The sequence below is a fragment of the Megalops cyprinoides genome, chromosome 20 (assembly GCF_013368585.1).
Source record: "Megalops cyprinoides isolate fMegCyp1 chromosome 20, fMegCyp1.pri, whole genome shotgun sequence".
Taxonomy (NCBI): Eukaryota; Metazoa; Chordata; class Actinopteri; order Elopiformes; family Megalopidae; genus Megalops; species Megalops cyprinoides.
Genome location: NC_050602.1, coordinates 23,996,468 through 24,014,478, shown reverse-complemented (window position 1 = coordinate 24,014,478; position 18,011 = coordinate 23,996,468). Strand labels below are relative to the sequence as shown.

Below are 18,011 nucleotides of genomic sequence, written 5' to 3'. Positions count from 1 at the left end.
TTGATTAGGTTTTACAAACCGCAGTGGAGTAAATCTATTTCTTGGCAACGGCCTGGATAATTAAATGGACGACGTTAGAGAAAATGGGGGTCTTTCCTTTGGTCGGGGTGGTGAGAAAAGAGCGGACCTCTTGTGTCAAGGACTGTTATTTATTTCAAGTTCAGGTTCAATCCATCACCATGTTGCCACCCCGACCTGTCCCAGAGCTAGCACCACATCTTTAAACTTATTACAGCGTCCCACCTCCCCCGTCCGATGATTGACGTTTCGTGATCAGCACGCCGGGGCGGGGATACACGGTGTTCTCGTCCAATCGTCTCTAGCGGGTGGAGTTTGGTCTCCATACTCCTGCTGTATGTCAGTTGCCAGTACTAGGCTAAACAAAAGCGGCGGAGAGTACTAAGGCAATCAAAGCTACACCGAGGGTATTCAAAAAACCTGCCGCAGACGCGCTAGAGCCTTCGAGGGAAGAGTCCGCGTTTTCCACAAGCCTCAGACGAGCGTTATTGCACGGGATTAGCACTCAGATTTAAAGTTGAAGCAGATTTTCCCCCCTCTCTCTCTTGCAGTGCAGGAGTGGCTAAAAGGCAACAGCAAGCGATTCAGATCAGATTTCATTTAGACCAGCTGGGCGAGAGCAAGAGACAGCGTTCTGCCTTTTTTCCCCTTCCCCTCTCTGGTCCAAGGAGAGCACAGGGGGTGCGAGAGAGAGAGAGAGAGAGACGGACTGAGATCCAAAGGAATTTCTCGGGGGTGTTCCTTTTAGCCTGAGAGAGAAGCTTTACTTGTCAAGAGGAGAGTGAGAGCCAGAGAACAGGGCTGAGATGGACGAGCAGCCGCGGTTGATGCACTCTCACGGAGTGGGGATGGCCGGACACCCCGGCCTTTCTCAGCATATGCCGGATGGCACCGGAGGGACGGACGGAGAGGGCAGGAAACAGGACATTGGAGACATTTTACAGCAAATCATGACCATTACAGATCAAAGTCTGGACGAAGCGCAGGCCAGGTAAGGAGCCGGATTGGAGATGTCTCGCACTCCATATTTGCCATAACCAGCTGTGTTGGTTAAGTGATATTTCTCTTAGAATACTCAAAGGAGCAATTACGGCTTAATAATTATGGACCATAAAACAATTAGCTAACGCGTGCTAGCCAGGATCAATAAGTAATCCCACCCCTAAAAACCACAGTTGCCCGCCAAACGCACCCCCCTCAACAGCGCACAACACATGTAAGTCGCTATCAAGCTACATATCAAAAATATTGGCAAAAACTTTCAAAGGCAGCGCAAATTTGTGAAATAACAAACTTTTCAGAACATTGACAGAAAGGAGTGTTTGTTTATGCGACGTATTTACATAGCCGCGGCTTACAGTATTGGGTATCTCATAGCCGATTATGTAGCTGTTTACCAGAGATATACATCTGTTCAGTTTCCCATAATTTCTGGAAATGAGATTACACAATTGCTCGCTACATGTAGCGGGTGTGTAGCTCCGGGGAATATTAATTGCCGTCCTTTTGATATTTAGTTTAATAAACCATGTTTCGCCAGGCTGAAGTGTCGTGTGGACGAGGAAAACATTTACTTTACCCTAGAAACCGCAAACAGCAATTTAGGAATATATAGGTAGACGTATTGTAAATGTATATTTTTTTACATCATCTGAATTTAAAAGGGATTACGCAGTACTGTGTCATTGGTATTTTTGTTTTATTTGATGAATGAAAGAAACGCACAAGCATATCATTTATTGTTGGTAATTAACTATATAGGTCGAAATTATGTCGGAGTTTATTTTGTGACACGTGCACGGTTGGCCACATACTGTACTTTGTTTACAGATAACGTGGTCACACTAGAGATTTAAAATATGAAGAAGACACTTCAAAAAACACAAGATCAACAAACTGTTGTCATTTTTAGTCACGATAAAGCCTATCAATATTCGTTTTTATGTCAGAAAACGACTGAAAAGTGATATTTGTGTACGCGTGTCTTAACACAGTAATTCCAGATATTTATGGTATCAAATATTTTAAAAATAATAAACAAAATGCTGGACAATAAATAGGCAGGTAAATACTTAATATATACTAATACATATTTCTAATGCCAATAACATTTATTAATGATGGATAGCATAGAGACAAAAGCATTTCCCTTTATTTGCATTGTGCAAGGTTTCGTCTATAGAAAATGTAAAGTAGTAAAAATGAAACAAAAATGATAAAATTACAGTAGCCTTTGCTTCATGAAAAAAAAATGAAGATTTTGTGTGACCAACCTCTGGAATTACTCCAATTTTTTGAAATTTAAGACATCTGTATTATTTTAAAACAATTACATTGTTGAAAGTAGTTTTCATTTTAGAAGACAGTTACAACTTGAAAATGAATCATTATTATATGTAAAAGTGTGTTTATTATTGTGTAAGATGAACTATAATTCACAATAACAACAACAAAAATACTTGCCGTAAAGTGGTATTTTGTTTTTGGTAAGGCAAAGCTGTGTTCACATTGAAGATACATTCCTTTAATGTAAATGTATGCACTGTAATTCATTGCTGGAATATGCACCCATTTATGATACATTGTATGAAAAACAGTTATGCTCCATCCTGCATCTAATGGAAATATTTGGTCAGTTTTGAGCCTTGTTTCTGAAAATCTTGTGTCATGTCAAATACTGTGATTGTAAATCTATTAAGTGGGCGTACCTGTTGTATTTTAGGAAACATGCTTTGAATTGCCATAGAATGAAGCCGGCTCTCTTCAACGTCTTATGTGAAATTAAAGAAAAAACAGGTAAAGCTGAACATTTATGTATTTATTCTTAAAGCATTCAACCTCACGCTTTTATACAGTATCTCTGTTCCATAGTTTAAAAGCTGGAGCTCAAAATCCTACACCACTTTTAATATTAAGTGTTGTCTTTTAAGTTACAAATGTTGCTTGCACGTTAGAGAAATTTAGTTTTAAAGTGTTTTTTCTTTTTATTATTATTTTTGCAAAATTAGGAAACTGTGTATAAGACAAGTCATGTGCACATAATTTCGCAATTTTGTAAAGTAATTATCTTATGCCATTATATACTGGAGTAGAGTGAATAGGATTATTTGTCAGTAGTAGGGGGGAAAAGTTGCAAAATATTTACGCAGATTTTCAGCAGCAGATACAGTGTTCTGTAGCTTTTAAATTTAAAGCGCTCGGCTACGGTTTAGGCTACCTAAAGCTCTAGGACTGCAGGACTGATATTGACAAAAACATTGGATAGAAATGTCACAATCAATTACGTGAAAAGCGAAGTTTGAAGCTGACATCCTACTGACGGCACTTTAGCACCTCAGTGCCTCTAACCAGAAATGTAAATACATTACATACCAGACTTTCCATGTTCTTCCGGGCTTTGAGCTAGGGTTTGTTAAAGGGAGAAGGCAGAATATGCCTTGTATGGCTAAGGTAAATCAATGTGCTGTTGTCAGTATATCTGTTGTTGGGAAAAAAAGAAAAAAAAAAAGATTTTGTCATTTTGAATGTTGTCATTGTACATGTAGTTCTGTTCCTAATATTATATAGCACCATGAAAACAACATAAGGTGCATTCCCTGACAGTTGAAGCTAAAGAAATGCTAAGTGAAGGCAGTGGGATAGGAAGCTTTTGTGGCTGTATTAGCACCTTGTCGAGGGAGCAGTCTGTGCGCATTGAGGTCCACGCAGTGCATGATTCCCAAACTATCCGCTCCACGGAGAGAGATTGTCGCGGTGGTGCTCCGTGGAGCACAGTGGTGCCTTTTTGACCATATTCGGGGGGTTTGAGTGCTGTCTGTGGGTGTCCTGCTTTGTGTCAGTGTGGTGGTTTGGTAGGGTTTGGTAGCGTTTGGCCATCAAAGGCAGCGGCCCGCGGAGTGCATGAAATTTCCCTTTGCATCCCTGCTGGTTTAGTCCCTATCAGCATGGCATAAGCGTGAGCTCCTTGGTGTTGCTCACTCCATTGCCTCGAGCTCAGCATTGTTTTAGCTTTGTTCTTCGTGAGCCAGTGGGATCCTGATGCTAAAAATCAAAGTTGTGTTTGACTGCGTTGTTAAGGGAAACTGTAGTGCTCCCGGATGGAGTCTGGGTATGTCTTGGTTTGCGTCCACCATGTCCCTCGTGCCTGTGTGTGTGTTTTTGAACAATTGCGTGCGTGTGTGTGTGTGTGCGTGTGTGTGTGCGTGTGTGTGTGCGTGTGTGTGTGCGTGTGTGTGTGCGTGTGTGTGTGCGTGTGTGTGTGCGTGTGCGTGTGTGTGTGCGTGTGTGTGCGTGTGTGTGCGCGTGTGTGCGCGTGCGTGTGTGTGTGTCCGTGTGTCCGTGTGTCCGTGTGTCTGCATTTGTTTGTTTGTGCATGTGTATGTGTATCCTTGCATACAAGTGTGTACAACTACATGTGTGTGTCTGAGACTGCTCTTTATGCGTGATATAATTAACTGCATGTAATTTTCTGCACATTTATATTTCCTTGGCATAAAACTCTTCAAATACTGGGGAGGAAATAACATTGAAAAGAAAATTAAAATTTTATTTTTAAAATATTGAGACAAAACTGTTTAAATTTTTAAGGCCCTTGACTTAAAAAATATTGGAAAATATTCCAAAAAATGTGGAAAATATTCCAGTGGATTTCACGATCTCCAACCACCACATGGAACGAAAGTAAACAAGAGTCTAGGTAAAGGAGGATCATTTCTTCTCCCTAATTAGCCCCAAAGTGTAATTTGCTTAGATTCAGTCGTTTCATTGCTGTGAAGCAGAGGCTGGCTCAGGGCCCGATGCTAAAAGCTGCTGTATTAGCATGCGGTTTTTTTGAAGTGTCGCCCCCCCCACCCCCCCCACTCCTGTAACACACCGTGAATCGACCACAGTCCGAGGAGAGCAGGGGGCCTTTTGGGCCTGCAGAGTTTCTCCTCTTTTTCTGTTGTTTAGCAAGATTGTTGGAGGAGTGAAAGAGTTATGCGTGGTGTTGTACTCCCTGCCTTCTCCCGGGGTTCATCCAGAGTTCGGAGCTGGATGAAGAACAAAGTGACTTGGACCTTTTCCTGACTGCTCACCCTGGCTTTTCTCCCAATGCTGGCAGGCAGGAACCGGGGTCTTGTGAACACGGGGGTATCCTGTTCTGTTTACTCTTTTGTAAAAAAAGAAGAAAAAAAAACTAAAAATGGGAAACTGTCTTGGAGGTGACTTTATGTATATATTGTTTACAATGACAAGTTTTGATTTAGGTCAGCTACTTTATTTCTTTTGTGGTGAGTGAAACAAACTTTGAGCGGGTTTATTTACCTTGGCTGCTGCTGTCCACTTTGGCCTGGCTTTCTGGCGGTGTTGGGGGGGGGGGTGCAGGGGGGGGTCCATTGAGTTGGCTCCTCAGGATAATAGCCCTGCAGGGGACTCCCTTTGACCCCGTCCAGTCTTTTGTCTCTCGTGAGGACTGTAGTCAGTCTTTGTTGGAGGCAGTGATGTGAGCTGTGTAATCCTGGAAGAGCTGCGTTGCACTGTATCCTGCAGGACCCCAGTCGAGGCTGTCCGTCCTGCGTAATCTGCACATGACTTGCCGCTGAAGTACAGCGAGCGTTGTGACGTTTGTAAAAATTCAAGGACTGGGATCAGAGAGTTGTGGCATTCTTTTTAGGACCAAGATGCTTTGATTCACTTATGTGAAAGTCAGGACAACAAACAAGACAACCGCTCAAAGACATGCTGTATTTATTGTATATTGTAAATATATATTTTAAAACTCTATGATATGTGGTAGATAGCTAGCTAGACCACTAGCAAGCCACTGTCGAAAAATGTTAAGCTTGACAAACTACCAGCTAGCAGTATGGGGTTAGATACAGAGTGAAAAGCATAAATTAAATAAGCATGAGTAGAAGTTACTTTAAATTGCTAACTGCTAATGGCATTGGTTTAGCTAGCTAACACCATTGAGACAGTGCACTGATGTAGAAATGACTAGGTATGTGTGTGGGATATTACAACTGTTCTTGCAATTTAGTTGTAGTGCTTTTTTTTTGGAATGACAATCATCTAAGTACCTTTGGCTTCATTACTTAAATGTTTATTTTGCCAATTGCTGTTTTACAGTTCAAAAGATTCACTCTTGTCCACATACACTGTGCTTCAAATGACAACATGCCATTTTTTAGAAAGTAAGCAAAAAGTTATTTTACAAAGCAGTGGTCTGGAGAACAGTGGTCTTACAGTGTACTGTGCTGCAATGGATGTGCACATTGGATTGCAAAAAAAATTTGACAGATTTGTGTTAATTATATGAATATGATAAATTTATATTTTGTTATATTTTGTTTCACACCTCCTCCCATCAGGCCAAGAGCTGAGCTTTATTCGGCAAAGTGCTTGGGAATGCTTAGATTTTTTTTCATGGTTTAGAATGTTTTTAATGAACGTTCATTACACTCATTGCAATTGATCTGAGTTATAAGTGAAGCACCAGTGCGGTATGTTTTCGAAAACATAAATTGTAAGCTGATGAAGCCTGAAAAAAATCTTTTTAAAAAAAAAAATAAATAAATAAATAATAAACTGACTTGCCTCTCTTGGCTGGCTGCCAAAATTGCTAAAAAGTCAAGACAAGTTGATTTTTAGAAGGAGGCTGCCCTTATTCTTGGCTTCTGACCACCGCGGTACAAAGATGGTCAAATTCTGAGGCGTCTGCGTTAAAGTGAGAGACGTTTCTCCATCTTAGTTTTAGTTTCAGTTTAATGTCAGTGCAGCCCTTCATCTCCCCTCTGCTGTTTGTGTTTGCTTTTGAATATAAAACATTTATGAAAAACACTGGCACATTTTATAGCTATTTTGGGCACCTTGAGGATTTGCTCTGGGGATTGCAAATGCCTCCATCACCTCATATTTGTGCAGTGTTCAATGTCTGAAAGATGCCTTTCATGTCTTATTTTAGGCTTCGTAAACTTGCTGATGAAGGTTCAAAGCCCACTTAAAGTGCACCAAGGGTATTCTCCCAAACATTGATTGATTCTTCACCATGTTTTTACTTTTTGTTTTTACTGTGTCATTTATAGATTGGTGGGAGCTTGACTTTGTAACTTTTAGATTTATTTCTTTTTTTAAGCATTTGAAACGTCGGATGTAGCCAGCATTATGTAGACGGCCTGTACAGGACACAAGATCGATTCGTAATTTCTTGGTATGCCCATGCAAACTATTTCCCTAGGTTTAGTTTTTAAGGCCCCTGGATGCTCTTAAATACCACCTTTGTCATCAGCCTTAAAATGACTCCTGAAACAACACACACGGGTACAGGACCAAAAATATCCCTCAATTAAAGATAATTCCTGTGTAAAAAGCAGCCTTTGTGTTTGCCTTCAACAGCAGCATTATATTGTCTCTCCTTTTAAACCGGCATGGGGCCAGACTTCAACCCCTCTGCATTTAATTTAGGGGGGGGGGGCAATCTTTTTTTCTTTTCACCCTATACAGGCAGCACTGAGATTATTCTCTGCAGCGAGGGAGAGAGAGGGAGAGAGAGGGAGAAAATGACTGTAACTTGCCTGTGACATTTACTAGGAATGTGCTGAGCACAGTGTGAAATGGGAACAGCGATTTTTGTCAGTTCTTTTTATATTTTTTAAAGACTCAGCCACTCTCCCCAGTTTTACATTGTTGCGGCCGGGTCCCAGGTGGATTGCAAAGGAGCAGCCATTAAAGTCGCAGCCAGCGTGTTTGTTGGGAGGGGAGGGAGGGGAGGTAGCCGGGTGCGACTGCGGCCTCTCCGCGAGTTTGCGGCGTGGCGACGCCAGCGTCAGCGGATCGGCAGCGGGGTGCACACCCATGCGCTTGTTTTCTCCTTACATGCAGCACAGAACTCACGGAACTCCTGAAAAATCGCGTAGGTTTCAAAGGCAGGTATCGTTTTGAATTTCACGTTTTGCGGCTGTGAGCTATAAAGCTGTACAGTGCATGGAAAAATCAGAGCCATGAAAACACCACAGCTTTTGATTATCAGTCCGTTTTGGATACAGGTGGGCTTACGTGACGACTTGCTCTGACATTTCCAGTTTAACGATGTGAAGGCCTTGCAGCAGAAAAGACGTAAGGCGTGTCCAAGAGTTCCCTGAAAACACTATCAATACAAAGAGGCTGGCAGCAGACAGCAGATGACTTGAATGACTCCTCTGAGCCATAAATCTGCTGGTCGGCTCAGTTGGGAGAGTCCAAACAGAGAATCCCAGCAATCTGAAATCGAAATGTCACCGAGCAAATTTGCCCGCGTGCAGGCAAATGGTTGGCTTCTTGAGGAGGGGGCAGGGTACGGGTGGGGGGGGGGTTGACTCTCGGGTTGCTCGGTGCATTGGGATGTCGGCCCCCTCAGTGGCTGGATTGCACCGAGGCGGTGACAGGCTCTGCTTTGGCCACCCGTGCATCATCTCAGCGCCCCCCCCCCCCCCCCCCCCCCCCCCCCGTCCTGTCCTGTCCCCCCCCGGCAGCTGACAGATCAGGCAGGGGAGAAGGCCAACCCCAGGCAGACAGGGGCCCTGAACTCTCGACCCGCTCTGTGTATTTTTACTGGAGCGGTTCTGCGGAGAGACGCGGGGCCGAGCACGGCGCTGTATAAACAAGCGCAGGGGCGGTGGGAGGAGGAAGGAGCCCTCTCTCTCAGACAGGCCTCGTTCCTGCCCCCCCCAACCCCCCACCACCCCCGACTCTTACCTCTCACTTTCATTCCAAACATGTTTGGATATTTTTCTAGCTGGAAGGAATGCAGAGTTCCACAGTGAGAGGGATTTGGGTTATTTATTTTGCCCAGGTGTGTGTGAGTGTAAGTGTTTAGGTGTGTGTGTGTGTGTGTGTGTGTGCATATTTGTGTGTCTGAGCGGGAATGTGTTCATGCATATGTGTGTGTTTGTGCTGTGTGAGTGTATGCATTAGTGTGTAGTGTGTCTGAGTGGGGTTGTGTTCATGTATACGTGTGTGTGCATGTGTGTGTGTATGCATTAGTGTGTAGTGTGTCTGAGCGGGAATGTGTTCATGTATACGTGTGTGTGCGTGTGTGTGTGTATATTGATGTGTACAAGCAGGATTGTATTCACGTGTACATGCATGTTTTTGCCGTGTATGTGTATTTTTGTGTCTTAGCGAGGCTGAGTTTGTGTATACGTGCATGTTTTTGCTGTTTGTGTGTGTGTGTGTGTGTGTGTGTGTTTTTGTGTCCTGGCGAGGTTGTGTTTGTGTATACGTGTGTGTTTGTGCTATGTGTGAGCATACGTGCCCGTGTTTGTGTCGAACCATCGCGCCTGGGGAGGTTGGCACGTACAGGTTGTCCGGGTCGGGAAGGGAAGCCAGACATCAGCTTTTACATTTTTGGGTGTCGGGTTTCAGGTCTGCGAGCTCTCTCGCTCTCTCTCCCTCTCTAGCCTCTCTCTTTCTCTCCCTCTCCCGCGCTCGCTCCCTCCTTTCTGGGGCTGACATCATGATCGGAGAGCTGAGGCTGCTTGTAGTGGCCACCCTGTCGCATCTGGCGTGGCTCAGAGCCCTCTGGCGAGAAAGCTTTCCTGCATTTACACCCTGAGTTAAGTTTGGATTTCAGCTTGGAATATAACCTTACAGCATCTTTGATTACTCTGTCGAAGATGTGGTGGAATCGGAGTAAAAATATTGTCCTGTTATTTGATATCTGAGTGGTCTTAGTAGTCAAACACAGTATACATCATGTACCAGTGATCTTTAAGTAAATGGATTGATCTAACTTATGGGGGGGAAAAAAAGTTGAAGCCTTAAGAAGGAAGTGCATTTGAATATTAAAATTGAATTTTAAAATGCCCTGAAGGCATAGGTTTGGAAGATAATCATGATTCAAAACATTTCTGTGTTATGCCACCTGCTCTGAATTAAGTTTCTAAATTCTGTTTTGAACATGACGAACAAGGAAATGTCAGTGAATTTGCCTTGTCACTTTTCCCCACTTGTTGTCACCACTGCCCCCTCCCTGGGTGTCGTTATGGAGGGCTGTGGACATCAGCTGGGACACAGCCAGGCGGTCCAAAAATACACAGTGACAAATTCCCCCCCACCACCCCTCCCAACCCCGAGAGATTGTGCCTGGCTACCTCCAGGACCCCTGGTGTCACGCCACTGCTAGGATTATTTATATAGAGCTGACATCACAATAGAAACAAGCAGAGAGCAAGCCAACAGCAGCCAGCTTCAGACTGTTTCTGTTGAACCGCTGGTCTGGATTGCTCTCAGATAATACGCTGTTGCTCCAAGCAAAAACTCCAGTCAAACTCTCCGCCTCTAATGGGCGAGGAGATTTTCCTGCAGGATTCCATGCAGGTGGGGTCGTCCCGAGGCCTGTGGAAACGCACCGGAGCTAAAAAAATGACCTTTTTCTGCGTCTCAGTCTATGAAACGCGAGTGACCTTTGATGGAAGCCTTTGTTTATAATGGCGGGTTTTCTGGAATTTTCTTTTTTGCAAATGTTCTGCAGCACGCTACCTGGTGAAGATGCAGCCATTTAAAGGGTGAATTTGGAGAGCTGTCCTTTGAATTTTTTTTTAGCACAGGGAAAGTGTTTAGTCAGACCTACAATACATTACCTCTGTAGCGGTATGACGGCTGTTGACTCCGTGTGCTGGTACATACAGAGGTATACATTAAAGGTAAACTGCTCACGTGCCGTTTCCCTGAGGTACTGTGGGAATGGCCGTACGTATGAGGAGAAATTCGGAGCAATATCCCTGACGTCCTTTGGAACAAAGCAGATTTAGTAAAATTTAGACTGAATAACTCGGCCAGATGTTCCATTTGGTTTATGTTTTTATCTCCCTAACCATCTTGATTCTGACCTAAACAGTAACCATATGGAGCTAACAGTACAGAGGCCAGGCTTATGAGTGGGGTTGTCTGTGAACCCCACCACACTGTTGCAGAGTCTCTTACGTACATTACATTACATTACATGACATTACTGGCATTTAGCAGACGCTCTTATCCAGAGTGACTTACATAAGTTGCAGTTATATACATGTTTACCGTTTACACAGCTGGGTATTTATTGAGGCAATTCTGGGTTGAATACCTGTCCCAAAGGTACAGCAGCAGTGACTGAGCGAGGAATTGAACCGGCAACCTTTCAGTTACAAGTCCTGCTCCTCACCATTATGATACACTGCCGTTCCTTATGTTTTGGAACACTGACACATTAGAAAGGTGAAAATTTGGACACCTCAGCTGTTCTGTGTTTTAGAGTTTGGAGCTCCCCAGTTTGACCGCGCCATTCGGAGTAACCCGGTTTGGAACAAGGGCCTCTTTCATAAGAGCATACCTGCGCGGCTGATTCAGTCCTCAGGCAAATCCCTCTGAACGTGCCCTTGTTTGTCAAAGTCACGGCTCCTCTCTCACAAATCCCCGGTGACGAACCGGACGGGTTCTGTCTCCTTTCCATGCCAAAGCGGAGATTTATCGAAAAAAAGTTGGCAAAAAGCAAAGTTTATTTTTATTCCAAATATATTTCAAACGGGCCGAGCACTCACTCTTATGACCTTTTCCTGTGACTCTTATATTCTGGGGGGGAAACCTGCTCAACAATAACCTTAAATAAATACATGGCGCATTTTAAAAAATATAAATTACGTACTGCTAGGGGGTTGCAAGGGGGACGAATGTTCCATTTTTACTGTATACTTTTTAAAAAATGTACATTACTTCTTTTCATGATTGTTTTTTTTTGCCACTCATTGTTGTTCTGATGTCACGAGCGCTCTGATTAATCCTTTCTTTATCCGGAAGAACAATTAGCTGCAGTTTGACAATGAGCTGCAGAGTCTGAGGAGAGAGGCTTTTTAATTAGCATTGCCTTTGAAAGGATGGAGCCATTATGCATTGTTTTCATATTCACCACTCGAACAATGGCGGTGGTGGTGGGGGTGGGGGGGTGGGGGGGGATGCAAGCTTTTGATTTCCTCCTCTATTAATACAACTATTTATAGTCGGAGAGTGTCACGGTAATTGGCTTCATGAAAAACGCATAAAGAAAAAAAATTTTAGAGGAAGGACTTGGTGAGTGTGTGTGTGTGTGTTTTTTTTTATCTGGTGGTTTTCAAGTCTTGCAGGGTATTACAGCTCGAAATTCAAGCCATCTGGAGTCATTGTTTGTTCAGTTATTAGCAATATATCATTACATATGCTTCTGACAAATCCATGTTCAAGCTGGGCTGGAGATTCGCTGTACATATGTAGGAAACGTAACTAAAAACAGACAGAGCTCTGGGACCTCAACGTTTGATATTTTTATTATCTATTATTTTTCATTTAGGGATGTGCACGGTTTGTACGTTTGGCAGTGTAGTGCTGATGGTATGTGACTCTAATCTTATATTTTTCACATAATGAATTCGTTTGATTTTTAAAGTGTATTCAATGTTTAGCTCGTGCAAAAAATACGGAACAGTTTATTTTCACAAAGACTGAAAGTCCAGACAGTCAGTGATGTTTTCAGGACTGTTCCTGCACATTTTTATCCCTCTTGAGAACATAATGAAAATGGCTCCTCCTCTCCAGCGTAAACAAACAAATGACAGAGAGCTTTTGACAATAAATTGTAGTGGTCCAAATGCATTCTGCAAATGCTTGAAATTTTGAATGGAGTGGAACAGAGCGATTACTCAAGTGAAACATTCACCGAGTGAGTTGCATTGACTGCCTCCTTCTTCCTTGAAACCACAGCACAATATCCAATTTTCTTGCAGGCTGTGTCTAAATACTATTAGGTTGCATGTCATGCGCCCATTTATTAATATGACTAGAGACATGATGTAATGTTGCTTCATGTCTTATATCATAAGTCAATATGTGGCGTTTTACAGAGGTCAGTGGGACAGTACTTGATTATGGGGAGATGAGCTCAAGATCATTTTAGATCATGGTTATTTTTTTATGTGGAATGAATGAATGAGATGAAATTTCATTCATCTGAAGCATGGACACAATAAAAATTGATTTTGAATTTTTTATCACATTCCTAGGTGAAATTCCCAGAAAAAGGGGAAGAGGTTAGACTTGGTCATCTTAATAACTCTGCTTAATAAAATTTCTAGAAATAAATGCATTTGTATGATCAAATTAATCCCGGCGTATAACTGTTGTTTTTTTGCAAACCCACAGAGATTCTCTTACCCTCTCAGAGCCCTGTGTCCCTTTCAAACGAACATCTGTACGTGTGTCAGCCAGCTGATAGTCTACTACAGTTCCTAACACTGCCAATGTGGAAGTCAATTAAAATAAAACATTGGAGCCGTAATGGCGGCATCCAGGGACCTGGGTTTCCGATGATACGGTTCAAAAAAAGGAAATGAAAAGTGTCCCGTTTTGATTTGTTGCTGTCCACTGCAGCACTTCAGTGCTTTCAGATGAGCATAAGGGTGATGGTTATGGCCAAATGGAATTCAGATTTCTCATTTTTGATGAAAGGGTTTGCAACTTAATGTAACTGCATGCTACAGCCAAGCTCTCTGCTGTATCCCAGGCCTTTCCCCATAGGCCTAGGGCAGGTGCATCAAATGGCCCAGGTGCTGATTATACTTGTATTATACTGATATTTGCCAACATATGTTTCGGTGGCTAACTCCATTAAAAATCAGTCTGCACTTTGCAGGCTATACCACCTACTGAATATGTTTTGCATTATGAGAGCAACTTTCTCTGCAGTATATTTAATACTAACAGCTAATGCTGTCAAAACTGCCAGCTAATGTTGCTGATATTGCCAGCTAGAATTTTTTGGAACATGCTAGTCGTACATATCCTGTAAATGAGGGAGGAAGCATTCAATGTTTTAGCCACAACATATGCTAAATATAATGTACAGTGTGTAAGGTGTGAAATAGATCCTTGTTAAATTTGTGACACGCTCTCCCATTGGCAAAAAGGTGGGCTGTGAATTGTGATGGGCATGGACATTTGCATTTTTTTCATGGTGAATATTTTGCTGCTGAGCATGTTTGACCATAAATAGAAATACGTTTTAATTTTACATTTTTAAAGTTCTTTTAAATCCCATTATTAGTGTTAACAAAGGGTGAGGCTCTCATGACACTGTGCTGTAGCACAGACCAAACATTCGTCCCCTTGATGTCCTCGGAAGAGGACTCGCCGGACGGTCATTTCTCGGTCAGTCACGTGAGCGGAGCTTCGCTTCTGTTGCAGCCTCCATGGTGATGCAGGAACTGTCTTGTGAAAGACACCAAACACTGCAGCTACTCTGTTAATGCCTTTCAGTCATCATCGGATCAGTAATGCTTTTTATTCTGTGGATAAAGTAACAGGAATGTCGGCGCAAGAAAGGGTCTACAGTTTTTCTGATAAAATACGTCGTGTTTACTTTCAGTGGACGGACGCCCCCCCCCCCTTTTCTGAGAGATAATTACAAATCCATATATTGGCAGTCAAACAGACATGCTTCAGTAGTGGCATAATGCATTTTGTGTTCTGTTATTACCCAGCTTAAAATCTGAACTCACGCGCAATTAGGAGTCCTTATAAATTATGCAAATTATCACTGGCGTAATTGAGACATGTTAATCATATTTTAAGAGCCTAATTACAGAAATATATAACAGCACTGTGATTTGGTAATTAACTGAGATAACAGGTTTGAGTGAAATGACTCTGCGGTGGAGGTTCTTCTTGCAGGTACCCATCTTGTGTGAGGTCAGAGAGGACCTCAGAAGTCACTGACCTTTTTCTTTTTTCACAAAGTGATATTGTGACCGCTTCTTTCACACTCTGTGTAAGCTGCCCGTGTTTAGCTCTCTCGGTCGTCGCTCTTTAATTGGTCTTTAATGGGCACGTGCAGATGTGAGCCCGCTGTTTGGTTTTTGTGAACAGCGCTTACCTGGGTGACCTCGGAAGGGGAAGCCTATTTCTATCGACGTGTGCGCAGGTGAGAAGTGACAGATGAAGGTGGAAAATAACCCTCCTCTCAAGGGCGACCAGAGTTGTTTTTCAAAGTAAACCGAGGCAAAGTGACGGGTGGATGCACCAAGCATTTCTCATTCTGCCTTGTAAGGGCCAACCAAGCACTTTCCTCAGGTTTAATTTTCTGCTTATCTATTTCTTTATTAATTTTGTTTTTTTTAGGTAGGTGCCCTTGTCCCATGCATTGTGCTGGTCTCATGTTGTCCACGGTATGTAATGGAGGAGTGTGATTATTACAGAAACAGTAAAGGCTAAAGCACTGCAGTCAGAGGTGCTGTGGTGCTATGCAGTGTCCCAGGCTCAAACCAGCAGCTTCCTGCATACAAAACCAGTTCACACCGGTACTCTGCCTTTTAAAGGCCATTCAAAATGTGTCAATATGGAAATATGCTAGTATATTTTAACATATTTATTAGAAAATAGAATTTAAATTGGACTACAATTTTAATTTCTCTGTGAAAGTAAACCAGTAGTAGATAATTAGACCCAAGCAAAGCGAGATGTCTGGTGATGTTTGCTCTGAAGGGGGCAATATTAGCAATTCAGTGAAGAGTGCTGTTTAATGTATTTTTCTGAAACCGAGGAGCACTTTGACACAGAGAGAGGGAGAGAGCTTCTCTCCACATTATAACTTAACATTATGAAGATCTCTCTCCGATAATCTACTTTATTTTCCTCCGTTTTTAAGCCCTATGGTAATTTTGCAGCACTGATCTCTTCGGTTACCTAATACAGCAATATTGGCTATCCTGCAAGCTCGTTGCTTTATTATGAAATTGCTTCTGTACTTTTTTTTTTTTTGTATGACAGATATCACATTCACATCCATTAGGGTTAAATGGCTTGCCACTTATTGTTTCAGAAATTTTCTCTGAAATTTGCCTGCGACCGCGCTGTGTTTTCGTCGGTCGGGGACTCGCTAAATCGTGCAGGTGATGCGCCTCACGGCGACTGAATTAGCAGGCGTGTTCCTCTCTGTGTGCCTGTGTAAGGCAGCAGCAGTGGGCATTGCTCCTATTGTCCGTTTCTCAGTTTTACCCGGGATTAGCTCCGAATCCCTCAGCAGCGTGGGCTAATTCCTGCTTATGCACGCCAGGCTGCGGGGATTCCAGGAAAGAAATTCCCCCCTCCTTTCTCCCTGCTCCTTCCTTCTCGTCCCGTTTAATCTCCCCAATGTGTTACAAACGTATTAAAATCCCGCAAATTTGTTATGTATGTTAAATTTAATCGCCGGCGCCACTTTCAACTCCAGTTGCCATACCAACACCCCGGGAGTTCATTTTCTTTAATTCGGGGGCTGGAATCTCATTTCCTCCCTGCCCTGCCGCCGGAGCGGTGACGCCAACGTCTAGCGGCCAGCTCACAGCGCCGATCGCCGAGCGCGGACAGCCTATGAGAGAGCCCAGACACCTAGGCAGCGGAGTGCCGGGCGGCGAGCAGGGCTCCCTTTCCTGGCTCGACTTAGTAAAAATGACACAAATTAATATACACTACTTAAACCAGACCAAGATTAATGGTCCTCTTTCGCGGCGGCTTAGCCCAACTGTCAGTTGCCGGGCGCTCGTTGGACAAAATCAACACTAATCAACATTTATTCCCCCCTTTTTGCCCTGGGCTTGGCGGAATGCGAGATGACTGTGCCGTTAACCCCCCCCTCGTCCCCCACCCCCCCCCCCCGGTCCATCTCGCTACGCTTTTCGCCCCTCATCCAGCTGCACCATACATCAGCCCCTGCCCTGCACCTCTCCTCAAAGGCCTCCCCGCACAGGTCTCTCTCTGTCAGGCCCGTGTGATAGATTTCCTCTTCATTTGCATGGGATTTTTTTTTCTCTCTGGGTAAAGTGAGGCACTCGCTCCCTTCCCAGCGGTGTGCACGCGATGTACCCCCCCTTTCTCCCCGGATACGCCGCGTTCTTATCTTCATCCCGGGCTCCATACGGCGTTGCATTGCGTAGCCTTCTCAAACGCACGCATGCATTATGGATGCACACGGGAAGCTGATGCCCCCCCCCCCCCCCCCCACAAAATCGGGCCTATTTGCAGTTTCCTGCATTACTGGGAGGCAGAGAAATCACCCTGTGAGAGCAGGATGCACAGGATGGGGGTGGGGGGGGGGGGGGGGGGCAATGCTAGCCACGCTGAATACCTGCGCCCAATGTTATCCTTGGATTAGCACCTGTCTCCTGCTCTGCCTATTCATCGGCTTCCAATTTCCCAGGCCTTCACGCAGAGACGCTCCTGCAGGCACTGAGCATGCCCAGGAAGGCCTTTCTCCCTGCACTCAGCTGGGGATTCTGCTCCATTCTTATTGAAAACCCTTTTAATTGTAAGATGTGCAGTTTGCCCCCCAAAAAAAAGAATCCTTCTGTAGATATTCAAACAGATACTTAGTTATTGAATTTTTACAGCCGTGTTTAATTGCATGATATAAAATCACACGGAACAGTCTTACCTTGGCCTGACGGCCCAATGGAAAGGGAGCTTTTCAATTACTGATGGTAATGCAATTCATATTGCGGGCATGCAATAAGGATATCAGCATTCCTAATCTGCTGGGGGCTTATTATGCGGATCTGACTGTTTTTCCTCGCCACCGAAGGTTCTGAATCGAGGCTCTGGTGGGATTGGGGCTGGTGGGGTGGGGGGGTTGTGGGGGGGGGGGTGTCAATAATGGAAAGCTATGCATCACACACAGGAGTGCCTCTCTGTGCCTTATGCTAATATATGTTAATAAACCCCGTCATTACTTGGCTCTCCGATGACGCACAGAACAAAGGGGACCTCCGCGTGTCCCCCGTCACCCGGGGGGGGGTGCGGTATGGCGACAGGAAGCATGATAAAGTGAGAGTGATAAATTTAGCCCCCGTCCCGTGATGCAGGAGGTTGTGTGAGTAGTGCCCGCTCAAAAAAAAAAAAAAAAAAGACAGCTGAAATGTCATGGCCCTCTCTCTCCACGGCGCTACGGCCCAGCCCACCGTGTGCTGATTGGTTGTCATCAGGGCTGCTGATGTGGAGTG

The 18,011-nt window shown here is 43.9% G+C and overlaps 1 protein-coding gene across 2 annotated transcripts in view; it reads left to right on the top strand.

Annotated features, from left to right (window-relative positions):
- Window positions 1-378: 378 nt before the first annotated feature.
- The window catches only part of LOC118795783 (pre-B-cell leukemia transcription factor 1), a 69,970-nt gene continuing 52,337 nt past the window's right edge, over window positions 379-18,011 (top strand). For both annotated transcript variants that reach the window (XM_036554512.1, XM_036554513.1), the window contains exons 1-2: window positions 379-1,009; window positions 2,741-2,814. In XM_036554512.1, the coding sequence (XP_036410405.1) occupies window positions 825-1,009; window positions 2,741-2,814 (259 nt within the window). In that variant the 5' untranslated portion in view covers window positions 379-824. The remainder of the gene's footprint in view (window positions 1,010-2,740; window positions 2,815-18,011) is intronic.